The 21,950-nt window shown below is 44.9% G+C and overlaps 2 protein-coding genes across 5 annotated transcripts in view; both read right to left on the reverse strand.

Moving 5' to 3' along the window:
- Window positions 1–6,812, reverse strand: part of tiam2a (TIAM Rac1 associated GEF 2a) — a 171,881-nt gene extending 165,069 nt beyond the window's left edge. The window contains exon 1 of the mRNA XM_080414416.1: window positions 6,760–6,812. The gene's annotated coding sequence lies outside the window, so the exon portion shown is untranslated. The remainder of the gene's footprint in view (window positions 1–6,759) is intronic.
- Window positions 5,266–21,950, reverse strand: part of scaf8 (SR-related CTD-associated factor 8) — a 59,011-nt gene continuing 42,326 nt past the window's right edge. For all 4 annotated transcript variants that reach the window (XM_080414425.1, XM_080414424.1, XM_080414426.1 and 1 more), the window contains 9 exons: window positions 20,905–21,098; window positions 20,320–20,420; window positions 19,953–20,066; window positions 18,627–18,783; window positions 15,203–15,357; window positions 13,096–13,237; window positions 12,371–12,418; window positions 11,202–11,441; window positions 5,266–9,172 (listed from right to left, as the gene is read on the reverse strand). In XM_080414425.1, coding sequence (XP_080270551.1) covers window positions 6,774–9,172; window positions 11,202–11,441; window positions 12,371–12,418; window positions 13,096–13,237; window positions 15,203–15,357; window positions 18,627–18,783; window positions 19,953–20,066; window positions 20,320–20,420; window positions 20,905–21,098 — 3,550 coding nt within the window. In that variant the 3' untranslated portion in view covers window positions 5,266–6,773. The remainder of the gene's footprint in view (window positions 9,173–11,201; window positions 11,442–12,370; window positions 12,419–13,095; window positions 13,238–15,202; window positions 15,358–18,626; window positions 18,784–19,952; window positions 20,067–20,319; window positions 20,421–20,904; window positions 21,099–21,950) is intronic.

Consider the following 21,950-nt stretch of genomic DNA (forward strand, 5'->3'; position numbering starts at 1 on the left):
CATGACATGGTAGGTGGTGGCATCTCTTTGTCTCCCTGAGGAAACTTGGGGAGAGAATTCAGTTTCTTGGAGTCCCTCAACAGATCAGTAGTAAGTAGGAAAGCACTTGATACACGAAAACTAATAGTCATATATGCTGATATGTTTATTGTTTGTGTGAAGATTCATGTCGGTAATATTGTCATTATTGTTTCTGTGTTTCAAACTTTCTGTAGGTTTAAAACCTGTTGACCTGACTGCCTGACCTGGCTAGACTTTGTTAGTAGAATGTGAGCCTACTGGCAAGGTTGTAGTTGACTAAGATAGTAGTTAACTGGCCGCTTAGTAGAACGATTGTCTGCTGGGTGTGTTAATGTATGTTTGTATTTGTGTTAGTAAATAAAAACCATCACAAAGACACAGGTTTGAGTAGGTCTGAGTATTATCTACTTCACGCCGATTCAGGGACTCCGGCCTTTTGCGAGGGCCGTAACCGACCAGTCGCACATGTAGTGTGCGTCGGGTTGGATATTCGTACATGCACGCTCTCAAGAGTTACAGACCTGCAGTGGGCCCATTTTAAAAAAAAACTCACGGAACCCTGTGGGATCCCTGGACCCCAATTTGAGAACCACTGCCCCCCTATTTTATACTTTTTGTTTTGTCGTACGACAGTCGCGGAAAAGTAGCGAAAATAGGCGATCTACAAGCTCACATTGTGTTGCACTGCGACACATGGTGAGCTTGTAGATCGCCTATTTTTCTGCCTATGAAATGCCAAAAGTAGGGAGGCCAAGTTTTAAGTGGTTAAGCTTGTTTTGTTTAATATATATATATATATACAGTACATTTAAATAATGGTATTAACAAGAGCTTGTGACTAAAATAACAACATCGGATCCACTAGAACACAGGTTCTTGTTCCCCCCCCCCCCCCCATTTCCTATGGTTCTCAAACCTTTTCATGTCAAGGATCCCCAAAATGATATGTATTTGGACCCCCATCTCAAAATATTTTGTTCCAGGGACCCCCAGAAGCAAAGATTTGAGTTACAAATGATTTGAGTTACAATTTTTCAAAAATTGCAGATCTAAAAGCTCATGAGCTTGTATATCTGCTACTTTTGAATAGTCAAACTATAAAATATGGTTGAAGTGGTTAAAATGATTGTGACGCTATAATAACACATTTTTCTGGGGACCCCCTGGTACCCCTCCAAGGACCCCTGGGGGTCCCCGGACCCCACTTTGAGAACCAAGGCTGTTTAAAGTAACAGTTTTTGGACATACAAGATTTCCACCCGACGTGGACACATTATCAGATTGCCTCCGTATTCGGTTTAAAAGAAAACACGTAAAGTAGGGCAACACCTTTATCTGCAGGTGAGAGATAAGACAATGTGGCTGGATGTGTGTAGCACACGGCATGCATGCTAATTGACTTTCAAATAGAGGCTATGTGCGTGACATCATCGTACCCGGAGGTTATGGGGGGGGAACGCCTACTGAGTGGCAAAAAAACTAATTTCTAGGCCTCGACAGCCCATACATCCAAACAGAAAAGTCCTTATCTGATTGTATTAAACAATGTTTAAACTCACCAACATGGATTGGAATTATCCTCTCGCTTTTTATCCCAGTTTTTGTTTCATAAAGATCCACCGTAGACATGTTTTATGAGCTACTTTCTGTCGAGAAATTCTGTGCAGGTGCCGGGTGATTTTTTTTTTAAGTGTCTGGAGTTTGGAAGCGCTCGTTTTCAATAACGCAACGTCCTGCTGCCTCTTGCATTAACCCATTGAGACCTGGAACGCATCTGTGTCACTTTTAGATTTGAGCTAAAAAAGCATTATTTTACACTTTGGCTATTCAAAAATAGCAGATCTACGGTGCCGCGCTACGAGCTTGTAGATCTGCTATTTTTTGTGAAAATGTGCAAATCTTTGAATATACATATTCTTTTAAAGCGAACATTAACTCAAATCTTTGCTTCTGGGGGTCCCTGGAACAAGATATTTTGAGATGGGGGTCCGCGGCCAAATTCATATAATTTTGGGGGACATGAAAAAGTTTGAAAACCACTGATATAGGAACATACGTTTTTCAGAAAACCGTTAAGTGACATTTAGAAACAGAGCGCTTCCAAACTCCAACGCTCCATGCTGCTCAATGTTTTACCACTCAGTCTAGATGAGGGGGGGGGGGGGGGGGGCGTGTACCGGTGGAAAAGTGATGAATCATGTGCATACTCTCCATTGTGTGCAGTGTTGAGGGTTAACCTACGGCTTCTTATGGTATAATATGTATAAATAAACAAAAACAACAGTCTCTCAGCACGCCATTCCATTCTCATTGACTGGAAATAAATCTAAGGCGGCTCCATTATCCCTTTAACCCATTAACTCATATAGTGCCAATGACGTCTTTTGACGGCCGTTTTCAGTGTGCCATTAGTGCCAATGACGTCTTTTGACGTCTCCCAAAATAAAATTTTTAATTTTTTTTAGGTTATTTTTTTTTCTTTTGAATCTCAAAGGAACTAGGAGAAAACGATTTTCAAAAAGTTAATTCTCCATCCACTTCAATGTTAAAATGTAAACGGAGAAAAAAAAATCACCGTTTGACCCAAAATGCCTTTGGCATATGGATCAACTAGCTTGAAATAAGCCTGGCAGTGAATGAGTTAAGACCGGGAAAGTATCTGTGCCATTTTAAGATTTCTTTGGCTATTCAAAAATAGCATATCTACAAGCTCGTAGCGCCGTGCTATGAGCTTGTAGATCTGCTATTTTTGAGGGGAAAAAAATGAAAATGTGTGCAAATCTTTGAATATATATATATTTTTAAAGCGAACATTTGTAACTCAAATCTTTGCTTCTTGGGGGTCAAACATATTTTGAGATGGGGTCCGCGGCCAAATACATATCATTTTGGGGGTCCTTGACATGAAACATTTTGAGAACCACTATTTATAGCAACAAACGTTTTGTTTTTTTTACGTTTTTGAGTTACAAATGTTCAAATGTACAAATGTTCGGTTAAAAAATATATATATTAAAAATGTGCACACATTTTCATGATTTATCAAAACATTTCAGATCTTCAAAAATAGAGGATCTACAAGCTCATAGCGCGCTATGAGCTTGTAGATCTTCTATTTTTGAATAGCCAAAGTAAGCCAAAGTGACAGACGCTTTCCCGGTCTTAATGGGTTAAGACTTGAGGCCGATTCCACAAATGCCTTCTAAATCAGTAGTTCTCACAATCTCAAGATTATATTTCCAAAATGTTCCAAAATAGCAGATGCACAAGCTCGCAAGCGCTGTGAGCTTGTATATCTGCTATTTTTGAATAGCCAACGCTAAGATCTTAGTAGGACACGGATGCTTTCCTGGTTTTAATGAGTTATTCTACCTTCCATGTGGGGTGAAGCGCTTTTTTTGTAGATCTTATTAATGTAGACCTTATTAATGTAGACCTTATTAATCCCACAGCAGGGGAGATTCAGCTTGAGCTTAACCCAGCTGAAGGCTGCTCAGATGGTCATTAGGAGTGCAGCTCGACAAGGAGCATTTAGTACTGTAGGTTAAAGTGTCTTTACTCTGGGACACTTGGACATGTATTACATTGCGGGCCGGACCCGGGAGACAAATAGGCGGTCTCTCTAAAAGTGGTTTTCAACCCTTTTTCATGCCAAGGACCCCTAAATTGATATACATTTGGCCGCAGACCCCCATCTGAAAATGTTTTGTGCCAGGGACCCCCAGAAGCAAAGATTTGAGTTAAAAATGTTCGCTTTAAAAAATATATATATTCAAAGACTTGCAAACATTTTCAATATTTAAAAAAAATATCAGATCTACAAGCTCATAGCACGGCACTCAGTGTCGCGCTATGAGCTTGTAGATCTGATATTTCTGAATAGCCAAAGCTAAATGGTTAAAATGATTGTGACGCTATGTTAACTAATTTTGCTGGGGACCCCCTGGTAACCCCCCAAGGACCACTGGTGGTCCCCAAACCACTGGTTGAAAACCACTGCTCTAAACTACTAAGCTATGGCTGCCCTCAGTATTCAGTGTCAAAAATAGACAGGAGCAAAGGGTAAATATACCCCCCTTACAGCCTCAAAATGCCCTTAAATATCTTCAATATTTAATAGTCAGATTATTAGCTCGTAATCAATCTCTTTTTTTTAATCCGCCCTACCAAATGTAAAGATAATCCCTTGATTTTAAGTATAGAGAGAGAATAGTATACATTTCAGTTATCTAAAGTTGTAATAATAATACTAGGAAAACAGTATTGGGGCCTAGTATTGAGCCTTAGGGGGACCCCGGGCAACATCGTATAATAGGGTGAAGTGGTTTATATTACTCTACATACTAAGAGTTGTTCCGATACCGATACTGCCTAAAACGCTGGTATCGGTGAGTATGTCATTCTATGACAATCAGATACCACGTAATTTATCACGTATTTCATTTATGGTAATATTTTATATAATGCTTCAGTTGATGTTTTATTCAGCACTGTTTTATGCTCTTACTTTACCATTTACATAATTTTAATAACAGCACATTAACAATTATTAATAGAATTTGTATTTATTCCTAGATCAGTGGTTCTAAAACCTTTTATTTTCAAGGACCCCCATAAATCTCATTGTTACTTTGCAGATATAAATTATATTATTATAATATTAAATATTATATTATAAAACATACATTAACCACTTCAGCACTATTTTAAACATAGGCCATTTGAAAATAGCCGCTCTACAAGCTCACAACGCATCGCTATGCAACGCGTTGTGAGCTTGTAGATCTGCTATTTTCAAACAGTTTAGTACTTTTACTTTTGGTGCTTAAAGTATATTTTGATGCCAATACTTTTACTTCTTGATATTTTTACTCAAGTAACATTTTGAACACAGGCCTTTTACTTGTAACACAGTATTTTTATATTGTGGTATTGCTACTTTTACCTAAGTAAAATATCTTGAGTACTTCTTCCACCACTGGTATCGGAATTGGTATCGTGAAGGAAAAAAAAATGGTATCGGTACATCTCTACTACATACTATGATACTGCAGTAATAATACGATTAGACTCACTCAGCACCGCTACAGTGGACATGGGTGTGTGTGCAAGGAAGGAGTCACCTGACCTGGCCGTTTGTGCAAGCCAGGAAGTCACCTGTGATTGGCTGTGTGCAAGCCAGGAAGTCACCCTGATTGGCTTTCATGACAACAGGAGGGTTAAAAAACAAATAAATAAAGCTGATGCACCTTCAACTTTTATTCAACATCACAACTTTCTGTGGTAGAGACATTTTTGGTCTGAGAAAACAGCAGACTACGGTTTCCTGGTAGAATGTCTCAACAGAAATGCACTACAGGTATGAAATGAACAAGAGAGAGAGAGAGAGAGAGAGACAAGAAGGTGTAGGGACCAGGCTACAGGCCTGCATGCACAGAGAACCTATGAGTATATTTTGACTTGTTCCCTCCTAAATATGACTGTAATGCACCGACCGTTTAGGCCGGTCAACTCTCTGTGCAGGCCAGCGTTGTGGTTGATAGGAACTGTCTGAAATATAGTCTCATGATGTGAATCACAAACAGTAGTTAATTGGGGGGGTGGTGTGGCGACATGAGCGCGAATCCATTAAAAAAAAAGGCACAATCCCCATCCAACACAAGTCACCCAGCAAAAGCTTCAGGAACATATTATAAAGGCTTGATGTCGTCACAAACTAAAAGAAAAGAAAAAGACCTATGAGTGGTCGCATCCCAACAAGATGTCAACGCAGCAAATGTGGAGTATGAGAAAGTCTAATAATCAGTGTGAATCAGTCTTATATTGTCCACTGGTCCTGGGTCAGAAAACACAGTCCTAAAGCAACGTGGTACAACAAACAAAGCATGTTTATTTCAAACTAATAACAAAATGCAGCCAACATCCACACATCCCCCCCCCCTGCGATTATTTCTTTCCTTTAATTTCCTTCCCCATCTCCTGGCGTGTTAATGTTTTTGCGGTCTGAAGTCACGGAAATTATGGAAAAACAAATCACAGACATTTATTTTGGGGATACATCATTGTCACGTTTCCATAATTTTTTTTCTCTTTTTCCCATTATTAAGCAGCAGCTGTACTGGTCTCACTGTGTGTGCGACTACTGGTTCTACTGGGGAAACAGGAGGCATTTAGATAGAAGACACCATGAAAAGCATTCATTTAAAACGGTTGCAGCAGCATTTTAAAAGAAGAGGAGACAGAGAGAGGCCAGCTTCTGCTGTTTTTTCAAGTACTCGTGTGTTAACTAGATTCAATCCATTGTTGGAACAGCCAGGATTCTTTACTCACTTCCATAGGAAGGTCAAAGCTCTTTAGGTTTTTTTCCCCCCCGCCCCTATCCCCCATTTACAAACATTTTGGCAGGCAACTTCATCAAAATTCACCAAACTTAGTTTAATTTAAATTGGGTGGGGTGGCATTACAGCTAAAAAAAAAAAGAAAAAAGAAAGAGGACAAAGGAAATAAAACACAAAAATAATCGATCTAAAATCAGATAGTAGTGGAGCCATCTATTTTAAGTACACTGATATTTGTGAGATAAATCTGTTTTTTTTTTTTTTTTAAGTTATCAGTCAGTATAGTGGGGTGTGAGTCGGTAACTCGCCCCATGTCCCATGTGGTTGTGGTGGTGGTGGTGGTGGGTTTGCTGACATGAGTACAGAGAAGAAAGGACAACTTTACAAAATGATCTTTTACCTACTGAGTGATGATTATGTCCGCTCAGTGTCTCTGTCAGAGTCTACCACTGGCTGACTCTCAGCTTCCTCCGTGGGCTCACTCTGTTCATTGTTTGTGTCCTTAGGGGAGGCGTCTTCGCCTTGGTGCTCCTCCTCCTCCTCCTCCTCTGGGTCTGACGCCGGAGCCGGTGGCGACACCGCCAAGGGGGTGAAGATGGTGGGAGAAGAGAGGGAAGGTGAGGGAGCCCGATCGAGCTCGGGCTCGGGCTCCGCTTCGGGAGAAGGCTCCGGTGTGGGCTCAGCCACGCACACGTTCAAGTCCATCCCAGGTCCGTTGTGCCACTGGGGTCGGTTCGAGGCTCGGGGTCTCTCCTGGGGTTCGTCGTCCTCCTCCTGGTCTTCCCGCGGCGGCGTCGTCTCCTGTTCCGCCAGAGAGTCAGTAGTCTCTTCGGGGAAGCTAGGGGAGGCTTGTTGCGGGGGGGAGGAGGCAACGGGAGAGTCCGGGGCAGAGTCCATGACCAGTGGCGAGGCCATAGGAGGGGTGTCTGGGGCCTGGGGAGAGGACATAGCAATGGAGGCGGGTGACTTCACAGAGTCCCGGGCTAGCGACTGTGTGGGTGGAGAGGACTCGGTTGGAGGTGATGATTGGGCCTGGCAGGGTGCCTCGGAGGGAGGGCTTTGAGCGGGTGGTGACAGGGCCATGGGTGGAGACTGGGCCATGGGTGGTGGAGACTGGGCCATGGGTGGAGACTGGGCCATGGGTGGAGACTGGGCCATCATGGGTGGAGACTGGGCCATCATGGGTGGAGACTGGGCCATGGGTGGAGACTGGGCCCGGGGCAACGTCTGAGATTGCGCTCGGGTTTCTGACTGGGGCTCGGGCAAAGCTACTTGGCTCGGTGCTTGAAGGAGAGGAGACCTCAGCGGAGGCCGAAGCAGTGCCTGGTTCAGGGGCGGGATGGTTGGGGACGGCTTGGCCAAGTTGACCTGGGCTTGGGGAAGGAGCAGGCCCGGGAACCGGGGCTGAAGCTGGGGGTTCAGTTTGAGCGGCGCCAAAAGCTTGCCTTGGTTCAGGCTCAGGTTTGGATTGAGGGTCGGGGTAGGGAGGAGGGGCGTGGGCAGCGGCAGGAGGGGCGTCCAGCCCCCGCGGTCCCGCTCGCGTTCTCTCTCTTTGTCGCGTTCTCTGACTTCTCTCTCGCGCTCTCTGGTGCGGTCGCGACCCCTATCCCTGTCTCTCTCTCTTTCGCGCTCCCTCTCCCTGTCTCTATCCCTCTCCCTCTCCCTGTCGCTATCCCTCTCCCCCCTCTCTCTATCTCTCTCACGCTCTCTGTCACGCTCGCCCTCACGGCTGTGGCGATCGCGATTGCCGTTCATCTCTCTCCTGAAATCAAACTCTCTCTCGTCCCGGTCCCTCTGCCGATCCCACGCGCGCCTGCGGTCGTCGAGGTCTTGATGCAGTTCGCTGTCGAACGGGGAGGCGCCGGTACTTCCACGGTTCCAAGGTTGTGGCGGACCCTGTTGCGGTGGAGGACCCCCAACTGCTCCAGTGGCGGCACCGCCGGCGGCAGCAGCTGTGGCCCCAGCTGGTGCCCCGGGCCGGTTCTCAAAACGGTTGGGGAAGTTCTGCCCTGGGGCGGGTCGCTCCTCCTGGAAGCCTTTTGGTCCTCCAGGAGCCTGTGCGCCTCCTCCCCCTCCTCCTCCTCCTCCTCCACCTCCTCTCATGTTGTCGTCTCCTCCTCCTTCTCCTCCTCCTCCTCCTCTCATGTTGTTTCGTTCATCAAAGTCTCCTCGGGTCTGGCCCCAGCGGCTGTCGGGAGTAAAACCGGCCAGAGCCTGCAGGCGTCCGACCAGGCTGGTTCTTCCTGGCTGTTGTGGCGGGTGAGTCCCGGGGGTCTGGAGCAACGCAGGCCTGCCTCCTGCTCCTCCACCACCACCTCCACGTCCTCCACCTCCTCCTCCTCCTCCCTGGGACTCCCTGTGGTCAGGCGGAGGGGTTCTCAGGAGGCCCGTACTCGGCTTTTCTGGCGGAGGGAAGCGGTAGTCCTGGTCCTGGCCCTCCTCGGCGCCAGACGGCTCGTCCTCAGACTTGCGGGGTTGCAGGTTGTCGTTGGGAGGGTTGGGCGGGGCCCTGTTGAAGGGGTCCATCTGGGGGAAGGGAGCCCTGGCACGGGCTTGGGCCTGGGCCTGGGCTTGGGCTTGGGCTTGGGCCTGGGCCTCCAGCAGGCTAGTGGCCTGGGACAGGCTCTGCTGCATGAGGAGAGGGAAGCGGAGCGCGGCGGCAGCAGCGGCGGCGGCGGCTCCTTGTTGGAGAAGGTTGGGTCTCAGTTCCAGAGGCATGAGGCCTGGCATCCTCTGGCCCGCACCGGCCTGATGCAGCGGGTGGGGGTGCATGCCGAGAAGACCCATTCCACTGCGGACAGCATTCTGCATGCCTGGGGAGAAAGGAGCACATAATGGAAAGGTCAAGATAGAGCTCAACTTAAAAATATTAAATAAAGTCCGCAACGCTGGTGTCTCAGTGTTAACGCCCGGGATTCGAACCCGGGTCTCCTGCGTGGAAAGCCAACATCTTAACCACTGAGCCAAAGGGCATTCCCTATAGCTCGGGGGAGATATTAAGACTTTCAGGCCATCAGGCTGAGGTTGAGAACCGCTCTGTTACACTCATCCCCTTTTGACCTCCTCCCACGGGGAAACCCGATCCGGGTCACGGCACCAATGTAACGCCCGGGATTCGAACCCGGATCTCCCGCGTGGAAAGCCAACATCTTAACCACTAAGCCAAAGGGAATTCCCTATAGCTCGTGGGAGATATTAGACTTTCAGGCCATCAGGCTGAGGTTGTGAACCGTTCTATTACATCAGCTCCACTTGTTTTGACCAAGCAAAAAAAAAAAAAAAAAGCAATAAAACTCCCAACGCTATGGACCAGAGCTAATGAACCCTCGCGTCCCTATTCTCAGCATGTCATAATAGGCAAACGTTTGGCGAAAATATCAGAAAATAACAGTTCTACAAGCACATTGTGAGCTTGTAGATCAGCTATCTTTTTACGTTTTTGAATAGGGTTCTTTAACAACACATTGACTGCCAGAGTTTTTTCAGAACAGTCTGTAGCCTCTGCCAGGGTTTTGAACGATTTTGGTACCTTTTCGCATAGCCACAGAATATTTTTCTCCAGTATGATTGATCCCCAGATGGTTTCTAATCACAGATGAGATTCAGGTGTGGTTTCACAAATGTGAACGAGGTCATTATGACCTTGTTGTCATGTGTTGTTTGATGTTTGAAAATAGCTCAAAACCAGTAGTTTCAAACCAAAAAACAATGTGAATTGTTTGTCCGTTTGAATTTTAACATTGAAGTGGATGGAGCAGCAAATCTTTGGAAATTGTTATCTCCTTATTCGTTTGGAATATCGAAAAGGTGTCAATACTAAATAATTAGAGAATCTTTTAAGAATATTTCTTTTTTAGAAAAAAAACTTCTTAATTATTTCTTTTTAGGACGTTTTTAAACGTCTTTGGCAGGCAATAGCTGAATTCCCAAAGACGTTTATAAACATCTTTGGCAGTTAATGTGTTAAAGTGGGGTCCCCCCAGCACAATTGTTCATACGGCGTCACAATCATTTTAACAACTTTATCCATATTTTATACAGTGGCGATTCCAAAATAGCAGATGTACAAGCTCACGGCGCGTCACTTCGTGCCACGCTGTGTGTGAGCTTGTACATTGTATTTATTTTTTGTACAAAATTTAAATAATTTTGCATTTTTCAACACAAATCTTTCTATGCTGGGGGTTCCTGGCACAAAATATTTTCAGATGGGGGGGGGGGGGGGGTCAGTGCGGCCAAATACATATCAATTTGGGGGTCCTTGACACGAAAAAGCTTGAGAACCACTGCCGTACAAAACCCTAATAAATAAAAAAGTAAATTTTAATAAAGTTGTTATTTATGAAGAACATAAATAACCCTGGAGATCCACCCCCACATAAGGGGGACCAGGCAGATTAACCCATTAAGACCTGGAACGCATCTGTGTCACTTTTAGATTTGAGCAAAAAAAGCATTATTTTACACTTTGGCTATTCAAAAATAGCAAATATACAAGCTCATAGCGCGGCACGAGTGCCGCGCTATGAGCTTGTAGATCTGCTATTTTTGAAAAATCGAGAAAATGTGTGCAAATCTTTGAATATATACATTTTTAAAGCGAACATTTGTAACTCAAATCTTTGCTTCTGGGGGGGTCCCCTGGAACAAAACGTTTTGAGATGGGGGTCCGCGGCCAAATACATATCATTTTGGGTGGTCCTTGACATGAAAAAGTTTGACACACAAAAAACGCTGACATCGAAACGTACGTTTTTCAGAAAACCGTTTTGGATTTAGAAGACATTTTGCAGAATCGGAACCTCAGGTCTTAATGGGTTAAAAAGGAGTTATTTGGCTCACCTTGCAGAGTGAGTTCTGCAGCAGCGTCCATGCCGTCAGCAGACTGTGGTGTTTTATCACCGCTGGCGGCTCCTTGCTGTTGCTGTTGCTGCTGGTTCTGAACTCCCGCCGGGTTGAAGACAGCTGCTCCGGGGAGGGCTGAAGGCATGAAGCTGCCGCTGGGGGGGATCATGGCTCCGTACGGATTCTCCTTCACGTTGTTGTCCTGGCCGGACGCCATGGAGGGCTGCTGACCCAGAGCTGTGTGTGGGGTTGAAGGGAAGAGAGGAGACGAAATGTCATGTATTAATTAACCCATTAAAACCGGGAACGCATCCCTCCCCCCTCCCCACATACAAACCCACATACATAAAGGACAGCACAGATACAAATAATCAAAACATAATAAAAAAAGGTACAAAAAAGAAAGAAAAGGAACATTAAGAAGAGACAAATTTGTTGTAAAAACATTAAGTAGCTTCGAGAAATAATAGATCTAGACCGAGATAGCTGTATATAACCTATACCATCTCTGATACAGGTTGAGGTAGGGACAACGTTTCCATATAGTCCAAATAAGGTTGAGAGTGACACTTTTGATTCAAGGAATGCGAGTTGATGTCACACCAGAGCTCACAGCTGCGTGTCTGCTGTAGAAAGATTCTGGAAAAAAAAATACGAAAACAAAAATTGCTCCACTTCTTCTGTGCGTTCCAACTCTGCGGCCTCCATTGTAGTTTTCTGTTCTTCCATCACCGTGTTAACGTGGGTGAGTTTCTGATTAATGTCCTCGCTGAATCCAGACAGTTTACTGTCCATGTCCGCAGCCATACCGGCAGCTTTCACTGCTATCTGGTAGTCGAAGAGGGAGCCCCGTAAAATGTCCAATGAAACGTGTTTGCGCCCGTCTTTGCGCCATTTTCGCTCTGCACGCCTGCTGAGGCGTCTGAGGGCCACCGCATTTAACCAGGGCTCATGTGGTGCTTTAGTACGTTTATTGTGGCGAAAGGGAGCAAAAGTTTAACATGTTAAGTTCTGTCTTAGGCTTGCCTTTGTGTATTTACATTCAAATTACAATATTATTAGTAGTAGATCCTAGATCTTCTATTTTAGCCTAATGTTCACCTATGCACCAGAATACGGACGCTAGGGTTCATGTGGTTTACAACGTAATTATTGTATGTACTTACATGTAGGAGTCGAGTTCATGCCTGCGTTCTGCGCAGCCTGCATGAAACCTGTGGAAGAGGAAGTACCCGTAAGTATGGTGCCTAGAGCAGTGGTTCTCAAAGTGGGGTCCGAGGACACCCAGGGGTCCTTTTCCCCAGCTAAATGTGTTAATAGAGCATCACAATCATTTCAACCGCGCTGCGAGCTTGCACATCTGCAATTTTTTTAACATTTTTGAAAAATCTAGAATTTTTACCAGGTTGCAAAACCTGATCTACACTCGCTAGTCCTGACTTACATCTACACTCGCTAGTCCTGACTTACATCTACACTCGCTAGTCCTGACCTTTTCCTCATTGGCTGGTCCTTTAGCCAATGAGGGCTCAATGTCCTCTCAGAATATGGGATCTAAAGACGACCCACAATACTGTGTTCGGCCACTGTATGTATCTCTATGGTCTGTGGCGCTGTTGCGTGACTTTTTCCCAATGTCCTCTCAGAATATGGGATCTAAAGACGACCCACAATACTGTGTTATGTATCTCTAGGGTTTGTGGTGCCGTTCCTCATTTGGCCTTTCAACGTTGCCATGTTTAGTGAGAGAAATAAGTCCCTGGCACAACATTATTTTCAGATGGGGGGGGTCCACAGCCAGATACATATCATTTTGGGGGTCCTTGGCAGGAAAAAGTCTGAGAACCAACGATGTATGTGATGGTGCATTAGAGAGGCTGGGGGTGTTTACCTGGAGGGGGCTGCGAGGCGTTGAATCCTGCCCTGATGAAGCCCGGAGGCGGGCCAAAGCCTGGCGGTGGCATGCCCATTCCCACGGGGAAGGATGGAGGCAACTGGGCCACAGCGGCAGGTACAGCCTGGCTCACCGGCAGCTACATGAAGACGGGGGAGAAGGAGAGAAAGGGAGGCATGAAAAGTCAAGACCTGACCTGGGTTTCTAACAGAGATGGGGTGCATTTGGAGAGAGATGAATAGTGCCGTCTTTCTCCTGTTAAAACGTGTTAAGACTGTCAAACCGCTACAAACCGCCCCCTAGACCAGTGGTTCTCAACCTGTGGGTCGGGGGTGACAGTGAAGTGACAATTTAACCCATTAAGACCTGAGGCGATTCTTAAAAATGTTTTCTAAATCCTAAGTTTTTTGAAAAAAAATCTAAAAAAAAAATATTCACGATTTTTCAAAAATAGCAGATCTACAAGCTCATAGCGCGGCACTCGGTGCCGCGCTATGAGCTTGTATATCTGCTATTTTTTAATAGACACAGATGCGTTCCAGGTATAAATGGGTTAAGGAATTTTAAGACCTTTATATCACTATACTATAAAAACTGGACAAACATTGGCCAAATGGTCAAATAATATAAGAAAGAGGCAAAAACTTTGAAAATAGCCGATCTGCAAGCTTTGTAGATCTGCTATTTTCACAATACGTATCTGTGGAACTGAGTGAAACTAAATGTAATGCCTCAACTCCTACAATTTGGGCTTGTCAGGCTGGGGGTCCCCGGTTCAAATATGATTATTTTGGCGTGTCCCCATTTCAAATTTGATAATTTTGGGGGGTCATCAGTTCAAATATGATTATTTTGGGGGGTCACCAGTTCAAATATGATTATTTTGGGGGGTCACCAGTTCAAATATGATTATTTTGGGGGGTCACCAGTTCAAATATGATTATTTTGGCGTGTCCCCATTTCAAATTTGATAATTTTGGGGGGTCACCAGTTCAAATATGATTATTTTGGGGGGTCACCAGTTCAAATATGATTATTTTGGGGGGGTCGCAGCCTGAAAAGGTTGTGAACCACTGCCTTGGCAAGGATGATCACTGCTTTGACAGACCAATTCCGCTAAGGTGGGGGGGAGCTTTGTCAAGGCTCGGCCCTAAATACTTAGGCTGATAACAAATGGTTTGCTTTAGCGCGCTAATCCCACTATAGTTTAGCCGGCAGCAGCTTAAACAAGACTTCAGTCTAAACAGTCTGTGGTGTGATGGAGCCAGCTCCACTTGTAGCCCCCACCGGTGTCCAAACAAACACAAGCCTGTGTATCCTGCCCTCACTCAGCATGTCCATTAGACCCCCGAAAACAAAGAGCCCCAGGAAGGGGAAACCTGAGAGTCTAAACACTAACAGGGCCAAACACTGCTAGTACGAATCACAGGAAGACGTCAGGTGTCGGGTTTCACACTATATATGCCCGTCTGATAAAAACGACAGACGAAGCAGAAAACGTGGCCTTTGTCTGGCTGTACTGATACCGTTGCACAATTAAATAAATAATCTCATGTATTTATAACATTGGTTCTCAAATTGGGGTCCGAGGACCCCCAGGGGTCCTTGAGGGAGTTCCAGGGGGTCCCCAGCTAAATGATAGATAGTTAGGAACCAAATGGACCCATATGGGTCTGTAACTCAGAGTGTACAAATGTACATTTCATCAGAGTTAAATTAACATTGATTTTACAACATAAATTGGGGTGTCAGAGATAGAAATGCCATTAAATGGGGGTCAGTAGACTAATGCATGTCAAACTGTCAAACTTAGTCCAAACTGGACTATTGCATGTCAAAATGAAATTAAAACGGTTGAAAATCACTGCTAGAGCCGTACAAATCTTCTCTTATGGGGGTCCTTGGAATATCTTTTCAAACGGGGGTCCACGGGCTAAGTAGTGTCAATTTGGGGGTCCTTGACATGAAAAAAAAGTTTGAGAACCACTGATTTATAAACCGCACCCTCTGTAACTGCAATGCAGCAGGGAGAGGAGTGGTTGTTGGGTCAACATGCATTATTTATACAGGCCACTTATTGTTGAAATGGTTATATGTACTGTACCTGGTTATGCACCTGGACAGGCATCATCGTGACCTGCTGGCTGTAGGCAGCAGCCTCAGTCTGGGCGGTGGATGCTGCTGCTATGGGTTCTGCTGCAGCGGCTGGCTGGATCTGAGCGTCCTTGGCTGCCTCTGCGTGCTTGGCAGCCTCCCATTCTGCAGATGAGATGGAGGAGGACAGAAGATGAGGAGAGTGGAAGAGAGGAGAGACTGTTGAAAACATTCCTCTAGTTCTTTGTTTTGGATGCATTTTTGCATCCAAATCTCTGACTTGGGTATTTTCCTCATGACCATTTCTTGGGAAGGACTTTAATCCATTAACCCATTAAGACCGGGACGCATTTGTGTCATTCTAAGATTTCTTTGGCCATTCAAAAATAGCAGATCTACAAGCTCATCGCGCGGCACTTGACAATTTCTTGGGAAGGACTTTAATCCAATCCAATCCACTTTATTTGTATAGCACATTTCACAACCAGGGTTTACAAAGTGCTGTACAGAAAATCATGGTGTAAAGGTGTGTCTTAAGCCGAGATTTAAAAGTCTCAATGGTGGGGGCCCTTTTAACATGGGGGGGGAGCAATTCCATAGTGTGGGGGCTATGGCAGCAAAGGCTCAGTCGCCTCTGGTCTTTAAGTTGGTCCTTACTGTGACCTCGAGATTTAGCTGGCCAGCAGACCGCAGTGACCTAGGGGGGGTATAGACCTTTATGAGGTCAGAGAGGTACTGTGGTGCCAAGCCATTCAGGGATTTAAAAACAAACAATAACATTTTAAAATAAATTCTGAAGCGAACAGGTAGCCAGTGGAGTGAGGCCAGCACGGGCGTAATGTGCTCACGCCTACTGGTTCCTGTCAGGAGGCGTGCCGCAGAATTTTGGACTAACTGCAGGCATGCCAAGGAGGCTTGATTTAGCCCGACATACAGCGCGTTACAGTAGTCCAGACGTGTGGAAATAAAGGCGTGAATGACGCGCTCAAAATCATTGAAAGACAGAACTGACTTAATTCGGGCAAGCAGTCTCAGATGATAGAAGCTGGAGCTGACCACAGCATTTACCTGTTTGTCTAATTTGAGCACATTGTTAACACATTGACTGCCACAATTATTTCAGATTTTTTGCTGTAGCCTGCCAGAGATTTTTCATTGGAAAAAAAAAGTACTCAGGAGCCGAGATACAGAATTTTTAAGTTTTAAGTTAACAAGGAAGTGGATAGGAGTCTAAATCTTCGAACAATCATATCTCCTTGGTCTTAGGGTCAAATTTAAAAAAAAAAAAGAAAAAAAAGAAAAGAAAAAAAAAACTTTTTTTTCTTCTTTTTTTTAAAAAAATAGAACGCAGATCTGCGTTCTTGGCAGCCCATTAGGGTTTTTGGCAGCCAATGTTTTTGGCAGCCAATGTGTTAAATTTGACTCCAAGGTTGGAGACAACAGGTTTCACATAAGACTGTAGGGGGCCCAGATTGGTGGGTATAATGCCAGGACCACTAGGCCCAAACATGACCTCTGTCTTTTTTTCATTGACACTTAGAAAGTTAAAAGCCATCCAGGTTTTAACATCATTGAGACAATCTAGAAGTGGTGTCAGGGAGCTATTACTTTCCTTGTTTAAGGGCATGTAGATTTGAGAATCATCTGCATAGAGATGGTATGAGATGCCATGCTTCTTAAAAATTTGTCCCAGGGGGAGAAGATAAAGGGAGAACAGTATAGGCCCAAGGATCGAGCCCTGGGGGACTCCGGAAGACAAGGGCGTGGAGGATGACACAAAATCTCCAAATTTAACTGAGAAACATCTCTCAGATAGATAAGACCTAAACCAGTCTAGGGCAGTGTCTGTGACACCAACACACTGCTCTAAACGGGAGATTAGTCTTGTGATCCAGGGTGTCAAAAGCAGAGGTCAAGTCAAGGAGTAGCAAAATAGCAGAGTTACCTTTGTCAGTGGTCAATAGTACATCATTGAATACCCTCAACAACGCTGACTCGGTACTATGGAATGCTTTAAATCCAGATTGAAAGACATCAAAAATATTATGTTCCTGCAAGAAAGACTGTAATTGAAATAAAACAGTTTTCTCAAGGATTTTAGAAATGAAAGGAAGCTTTGAAATTGGTCTGTAGTTTGCCAAGACAGAGGTATCGAGACTGGGTTTTTTGATTAGTGGTGTCACAACTGCTGTTTTGAAGTATATTGGTACAACACCTGAGGCCAGACTGCTATTTATGATGTTGTGGACACTAGGCCCAATGGACTCCCAAACCTCCTTAAAGAGGTGAGTGGGGATAGCATCTGTGGGGTCGGATGAGGTTTTGAGTTGCATGACCAGTTCGCTGAGTTTAGAGAATGACACAGGGTTGAAATGATTAAACACAGTTGTGCAGGTGACAGCCAGAGAGGGGTCTAGGGCAGGGGGGAGATGTGTGCTCTAATGGTTGTGACCTTATATACAAAATAGCAGAGAAAATCCTCACAGACCTCAGAAGATGCCTCCAGACAAGTAGGTTGGGGAGGATTTAACAGCTGGTCAATAGTTTTTAAAAAGAATACGCGGTTTATCCACATTTTTGGAAATAATATCAGAGAAATGCCTTGTTTTTTCAGCTTTGACAGTGCTCTGATATTTCTTCCAACACTCTTTTAAAATTTCATGTGACACATGGAGCCTGTCTTTCCTCCACCTGCTCTCAGCTTTCCGACACTCTCTCCTGCGTGAGTGGTCTCGTTTAGCCAAGGCTCAGACCTGGGTCTGGGGCACATGACTTTAAACGGCGCAACAGTGTCAAGAATGCCAGTACAGGTGGATAGAAAAGAGCTTGTAAGTTGATCAGTGTCTAAGCCGACATATAAACCATTTACAGCCTGAACTGCACTAGTAAAAGCAGAAGAAAAGAGTACAGCAGTGGCGGGTTTCAACACACGGCGCTGGCGTGCGGGAACGCAAGCGTTAAACGTGTCACAGGGGAGCACAAAGTCAAAAGTGACAGGGAAATGATCCGAGCCAACTGGAGCACAGACCTGGACATTAGAAATAGGCAAAGCATGAGAAATGACCAGATCTAGCGTGTGCCCAAGTTCATGTGTAGGCTCAGTGACATGCTGAACAAAAAAAAAAGAGTAGATCTACAAGCTCATATGAGCTTGTATATCTGCTATTTTTGAATAGCCAAATAAATCTAAAAATGACACAGATTCTTTCCCGGTTTAAATGGGTTAATCCATTAACAAAACAAAACTACTGAGTGATGAGAGGGCAGGGAAACAACATCCACTTAGATAATAAAATCCCCAGAAAAGCATGCTGGGAATGTTTGCATTAAGCTGTCATTTATGCATGCATTTACTAGTAATACAGTCCCGTGTTTGCCGTCGATAAAACTCGCGGCTGATAAAAGACTCGAGGGTGATGTTTGTTCTTTCTCACCATCGTTGACCGTTTCCTGGTCGATGATGCCGCCTTCGGCAAAGTCGTCCAGGTCGTCCAGCTTCACCTTCTCCCAGGGGATATAAGACACACCCAGGTCCACGTCCCAAAACTGTTTGTACTCCTGTTTTACCCCCTTGTTCAGTGCCCACGCAATCTGGACAACACACACACACACGTTTGGATTAGTATACATGTGAGGACATCACAATTTAAAAATATATTTTTATAAATGCCATTTTTACCATTGCTTTTGCCATTTTTCACCTAACCCAGAAGCCTGAGTCATGCATAGATGTGCACCGGTGTTGCACATCGAAAACTGCAGCTCTATAAGCCAACAAACACATTGCTTAGCTTGTGTTATGGGTTATTTTCGGTGAGCAACACACCGGCATACAACTATGTATAACGCAGTCATAACCTCTAAATGCCTAACCCCAGACTGAAACTTTTCCTAGTTGTAAGTAAGACTGACTCTAAAAGGTCTGTAACAGCTGTTTATGTCACGAGTACAAAACAAGGTCGAGTTTTCACCGCAAATAAAACCATCCACCTGAAATGAACGAGGCATCACCAAATTAATAGTTTGATGTGTAATATTCACCTGCGTTTATCGTTATTGGCGCTACGTAGTGTGAATGATCCGTCTGTGATTTCTGAGTGTTTGTGTTGATGTTATAGATAGTTTTGACTGCCTGTGTGTGTATGGGCCAGGGGGGTGAGCGAGAGTAAGTGCGCCTTGGTATTTTATTTTTGTCCATTTTAAATGTTTTAACATTTTGAAAACACACACAAATTCAATTTGTGTGTGTGTGTGTGTGCGTGCGTGCAAGCATTTCCTTGCAGACATACAGATCACATTCACACGTGTAAGGAGCTTAAAAACCATAAACCATTTAACCATAAAGCACAATGTCAATTTATCAAATTCTACTATACTGGTGGGGACAATTGGCCCTCACAAGTATAGCAATACAAGTACACACACACACACACACACACACACACACACACACACACACACACACACACACACACACACACACACACACACACACACACAGCACAGGAATGCTAAGGGAAAGAAAAACATCTCAAAGGGCATTCATCTGAACAGACCACGATGTATAATGTTCATGGATAACTAAAATGTCTCCTAGATCGGGTTAAGAGCAAAACAACACAGCGGTTAATGTAATCGCTTTAAGGGTGTGACCTTGCTGAAGTACAAGGACAATCATATTAGTGGTACTGTGAGGGAGGGGGTGTGTGTGTGTGATAAAATCAAATCACACAGGCAGGCGGGGGGGGGGGGGTGTATACCTTAATGACCTTGGATCCGATCTTGAAGGAGCCGGTGCTGAGCTTCGTTCGGGCGCGGTACGCATCCTGCCTGTGCACCATGCAGATGTAGGCGCAGCCTCTGGGAGGGATCATCTGGAGGACAGAGACGGAGGTTAAACGACGAGACGAGTAACGGCGGAGCGGTGATTAATGGAAAAGAACAGCAATGTGAGGATGAACACGGCAGGCAGAGAGAGAGAGAGAGGGCACGCAGGATAGAGAGAGCGTTTTCAGAGTGCAGAGGAGAGACCAGACAGCTAATGACACAGTGTGTTCAGAGCTCACAACGACATATTATTAATATTTCAGAGGTCACAAGGGCCCCGCTAACGGCAGCCGTACTTACGTTAATGGACTCTACTTGTCCAAACTCTTCAAACAGGTTGGTGAGATCCTGTTGAGTGGCCTTCTTGTCCACCTGGCCCACCCACAGAGTTGTGCTGCACACTGGGTTTAAAAAGAAGGGGGGAAAAAAACATAATCCATAAAAATTATTCAATTAAAAAAATATTTAAAAAAGGGATAGTTCACCCCAATTTTTTTTTATTTTCAATCAATTACACACCCCATGAAGCCTTGAATTCATGGAGATTTTATTGTTTTTGTCGCATTCCTAAGCCAATAATGTCATGACCGGCGGAAAGATGCTAATGTCTCCGGTATGCTAATGTCTCTGGTAGAAGACTCAAAGATGACACTTTGAGTCTTCTACCGCCGGTCATCAAATTATTGGCTTAGGAATGTGACAAAAACTAAAAAATCTCCATGGGGTGTGTAATCGATAGGAAAAAAAAATCCTTTTGGGGGTGAACTATCCCTTTAAGGCAGAAACCCAGAATTGAAAAGAATCCGATTTTTCAGCATATGACACGTTTGGCATTTCATACTACTATTTCATACTAGTCTAAAAAGTAAAAAAGTTCCTGTTTACCACTCAGAGCCCTGGAGCGTATGGGAGGAAGTCCCTTCTTCTGCCGCTCTTTCTCGCGCTCGCGGGCGCGTCTCTCGCTGGAGTAGGAGCGCGACGTCTTCCTCTTGCGGTCCCTGGAGCGCGAGCGCGACCTCTTGCGGTGTTTCCGCTTGCGGGAGCCGGAGCGCGACCGGGACCGCCTCCTCTTAGGGGATCTGCGGGGGAAGAGAGAGAAACCCCAGCGGTTGTGGAAAAAAGGTTCGTTTGGCAAAGTGCTGTGCATGGTAAATGCTTCAACGCCCACATGCGCCCCCAAACGGTCTACATTTCCATTTAATTCTCGTTCACTTGAGCTCTCATTAACACATTGAATGCCAATCGCGTAGATCTACGCGAACCTGTTTAAAGCCGCAGCGTGCCAGTCGCGTAGATCTACGCGAACCGCCGATTCCCATTGAAATTGCCCCAGGTGCACTTTCCGAATTTTTTTGATCCATTTCCGTTTCCGGTTTCCGGTCGGAAACAGAATTATTCGGGTTCCGTTTTTTTCGATCGTATCCGCTTCCTGTCTGGGATCCTGTTTAAAACTCGATTTTCTCGGTTGTTGTTTTTCTCCTCGCTGATCACTGTTTAGCGTTGATCGGCTGTATCTTCAAGATGGCGGCTCGCATTTGGAAACTGTTTTCGCTGGCCGTTTCTCACGGATCCGCTGTGTGTTTAGAACCAAATGAACGCGCACTTTTAACTTATTTAGCGAGGTCTGTGGCGACATGAAAAAAACTAAAAAACAACAATAAAACGCTGGCACTGGTGAGTACATTATGAGATTAAACTCTGGCATGGAATGTGTTAAGACTCGGGCTCACAGCCTAATTGCTTTCCCGCCAGAGTGTGGCGGACTCGTATGACAGGCTGGGAGACGGTCGGCCAAATAATCACCGGCGTAATTAAGTCGTCTTGACTGAAAGCAGAGTTAAGTACATCTGTGGGACTTAAAACAACAACACACTTGGCTTAAGTTAAACGTTGGATTCAATCCAAGACACAAGAGCCATACCATTCTGTGA

Source organism: Gymnoscopelus braueri, assembly GCF_963280865.1.
Source record: "Gymnoscopelus braueri genome assembly, chromosome: 19".
NCBI lineage: Eukaryota > Metazoa > Chordata > Actinopteri > Myctophiformes > Myctophidae > Gymnoscopelus > Gymnoscopelus braueri.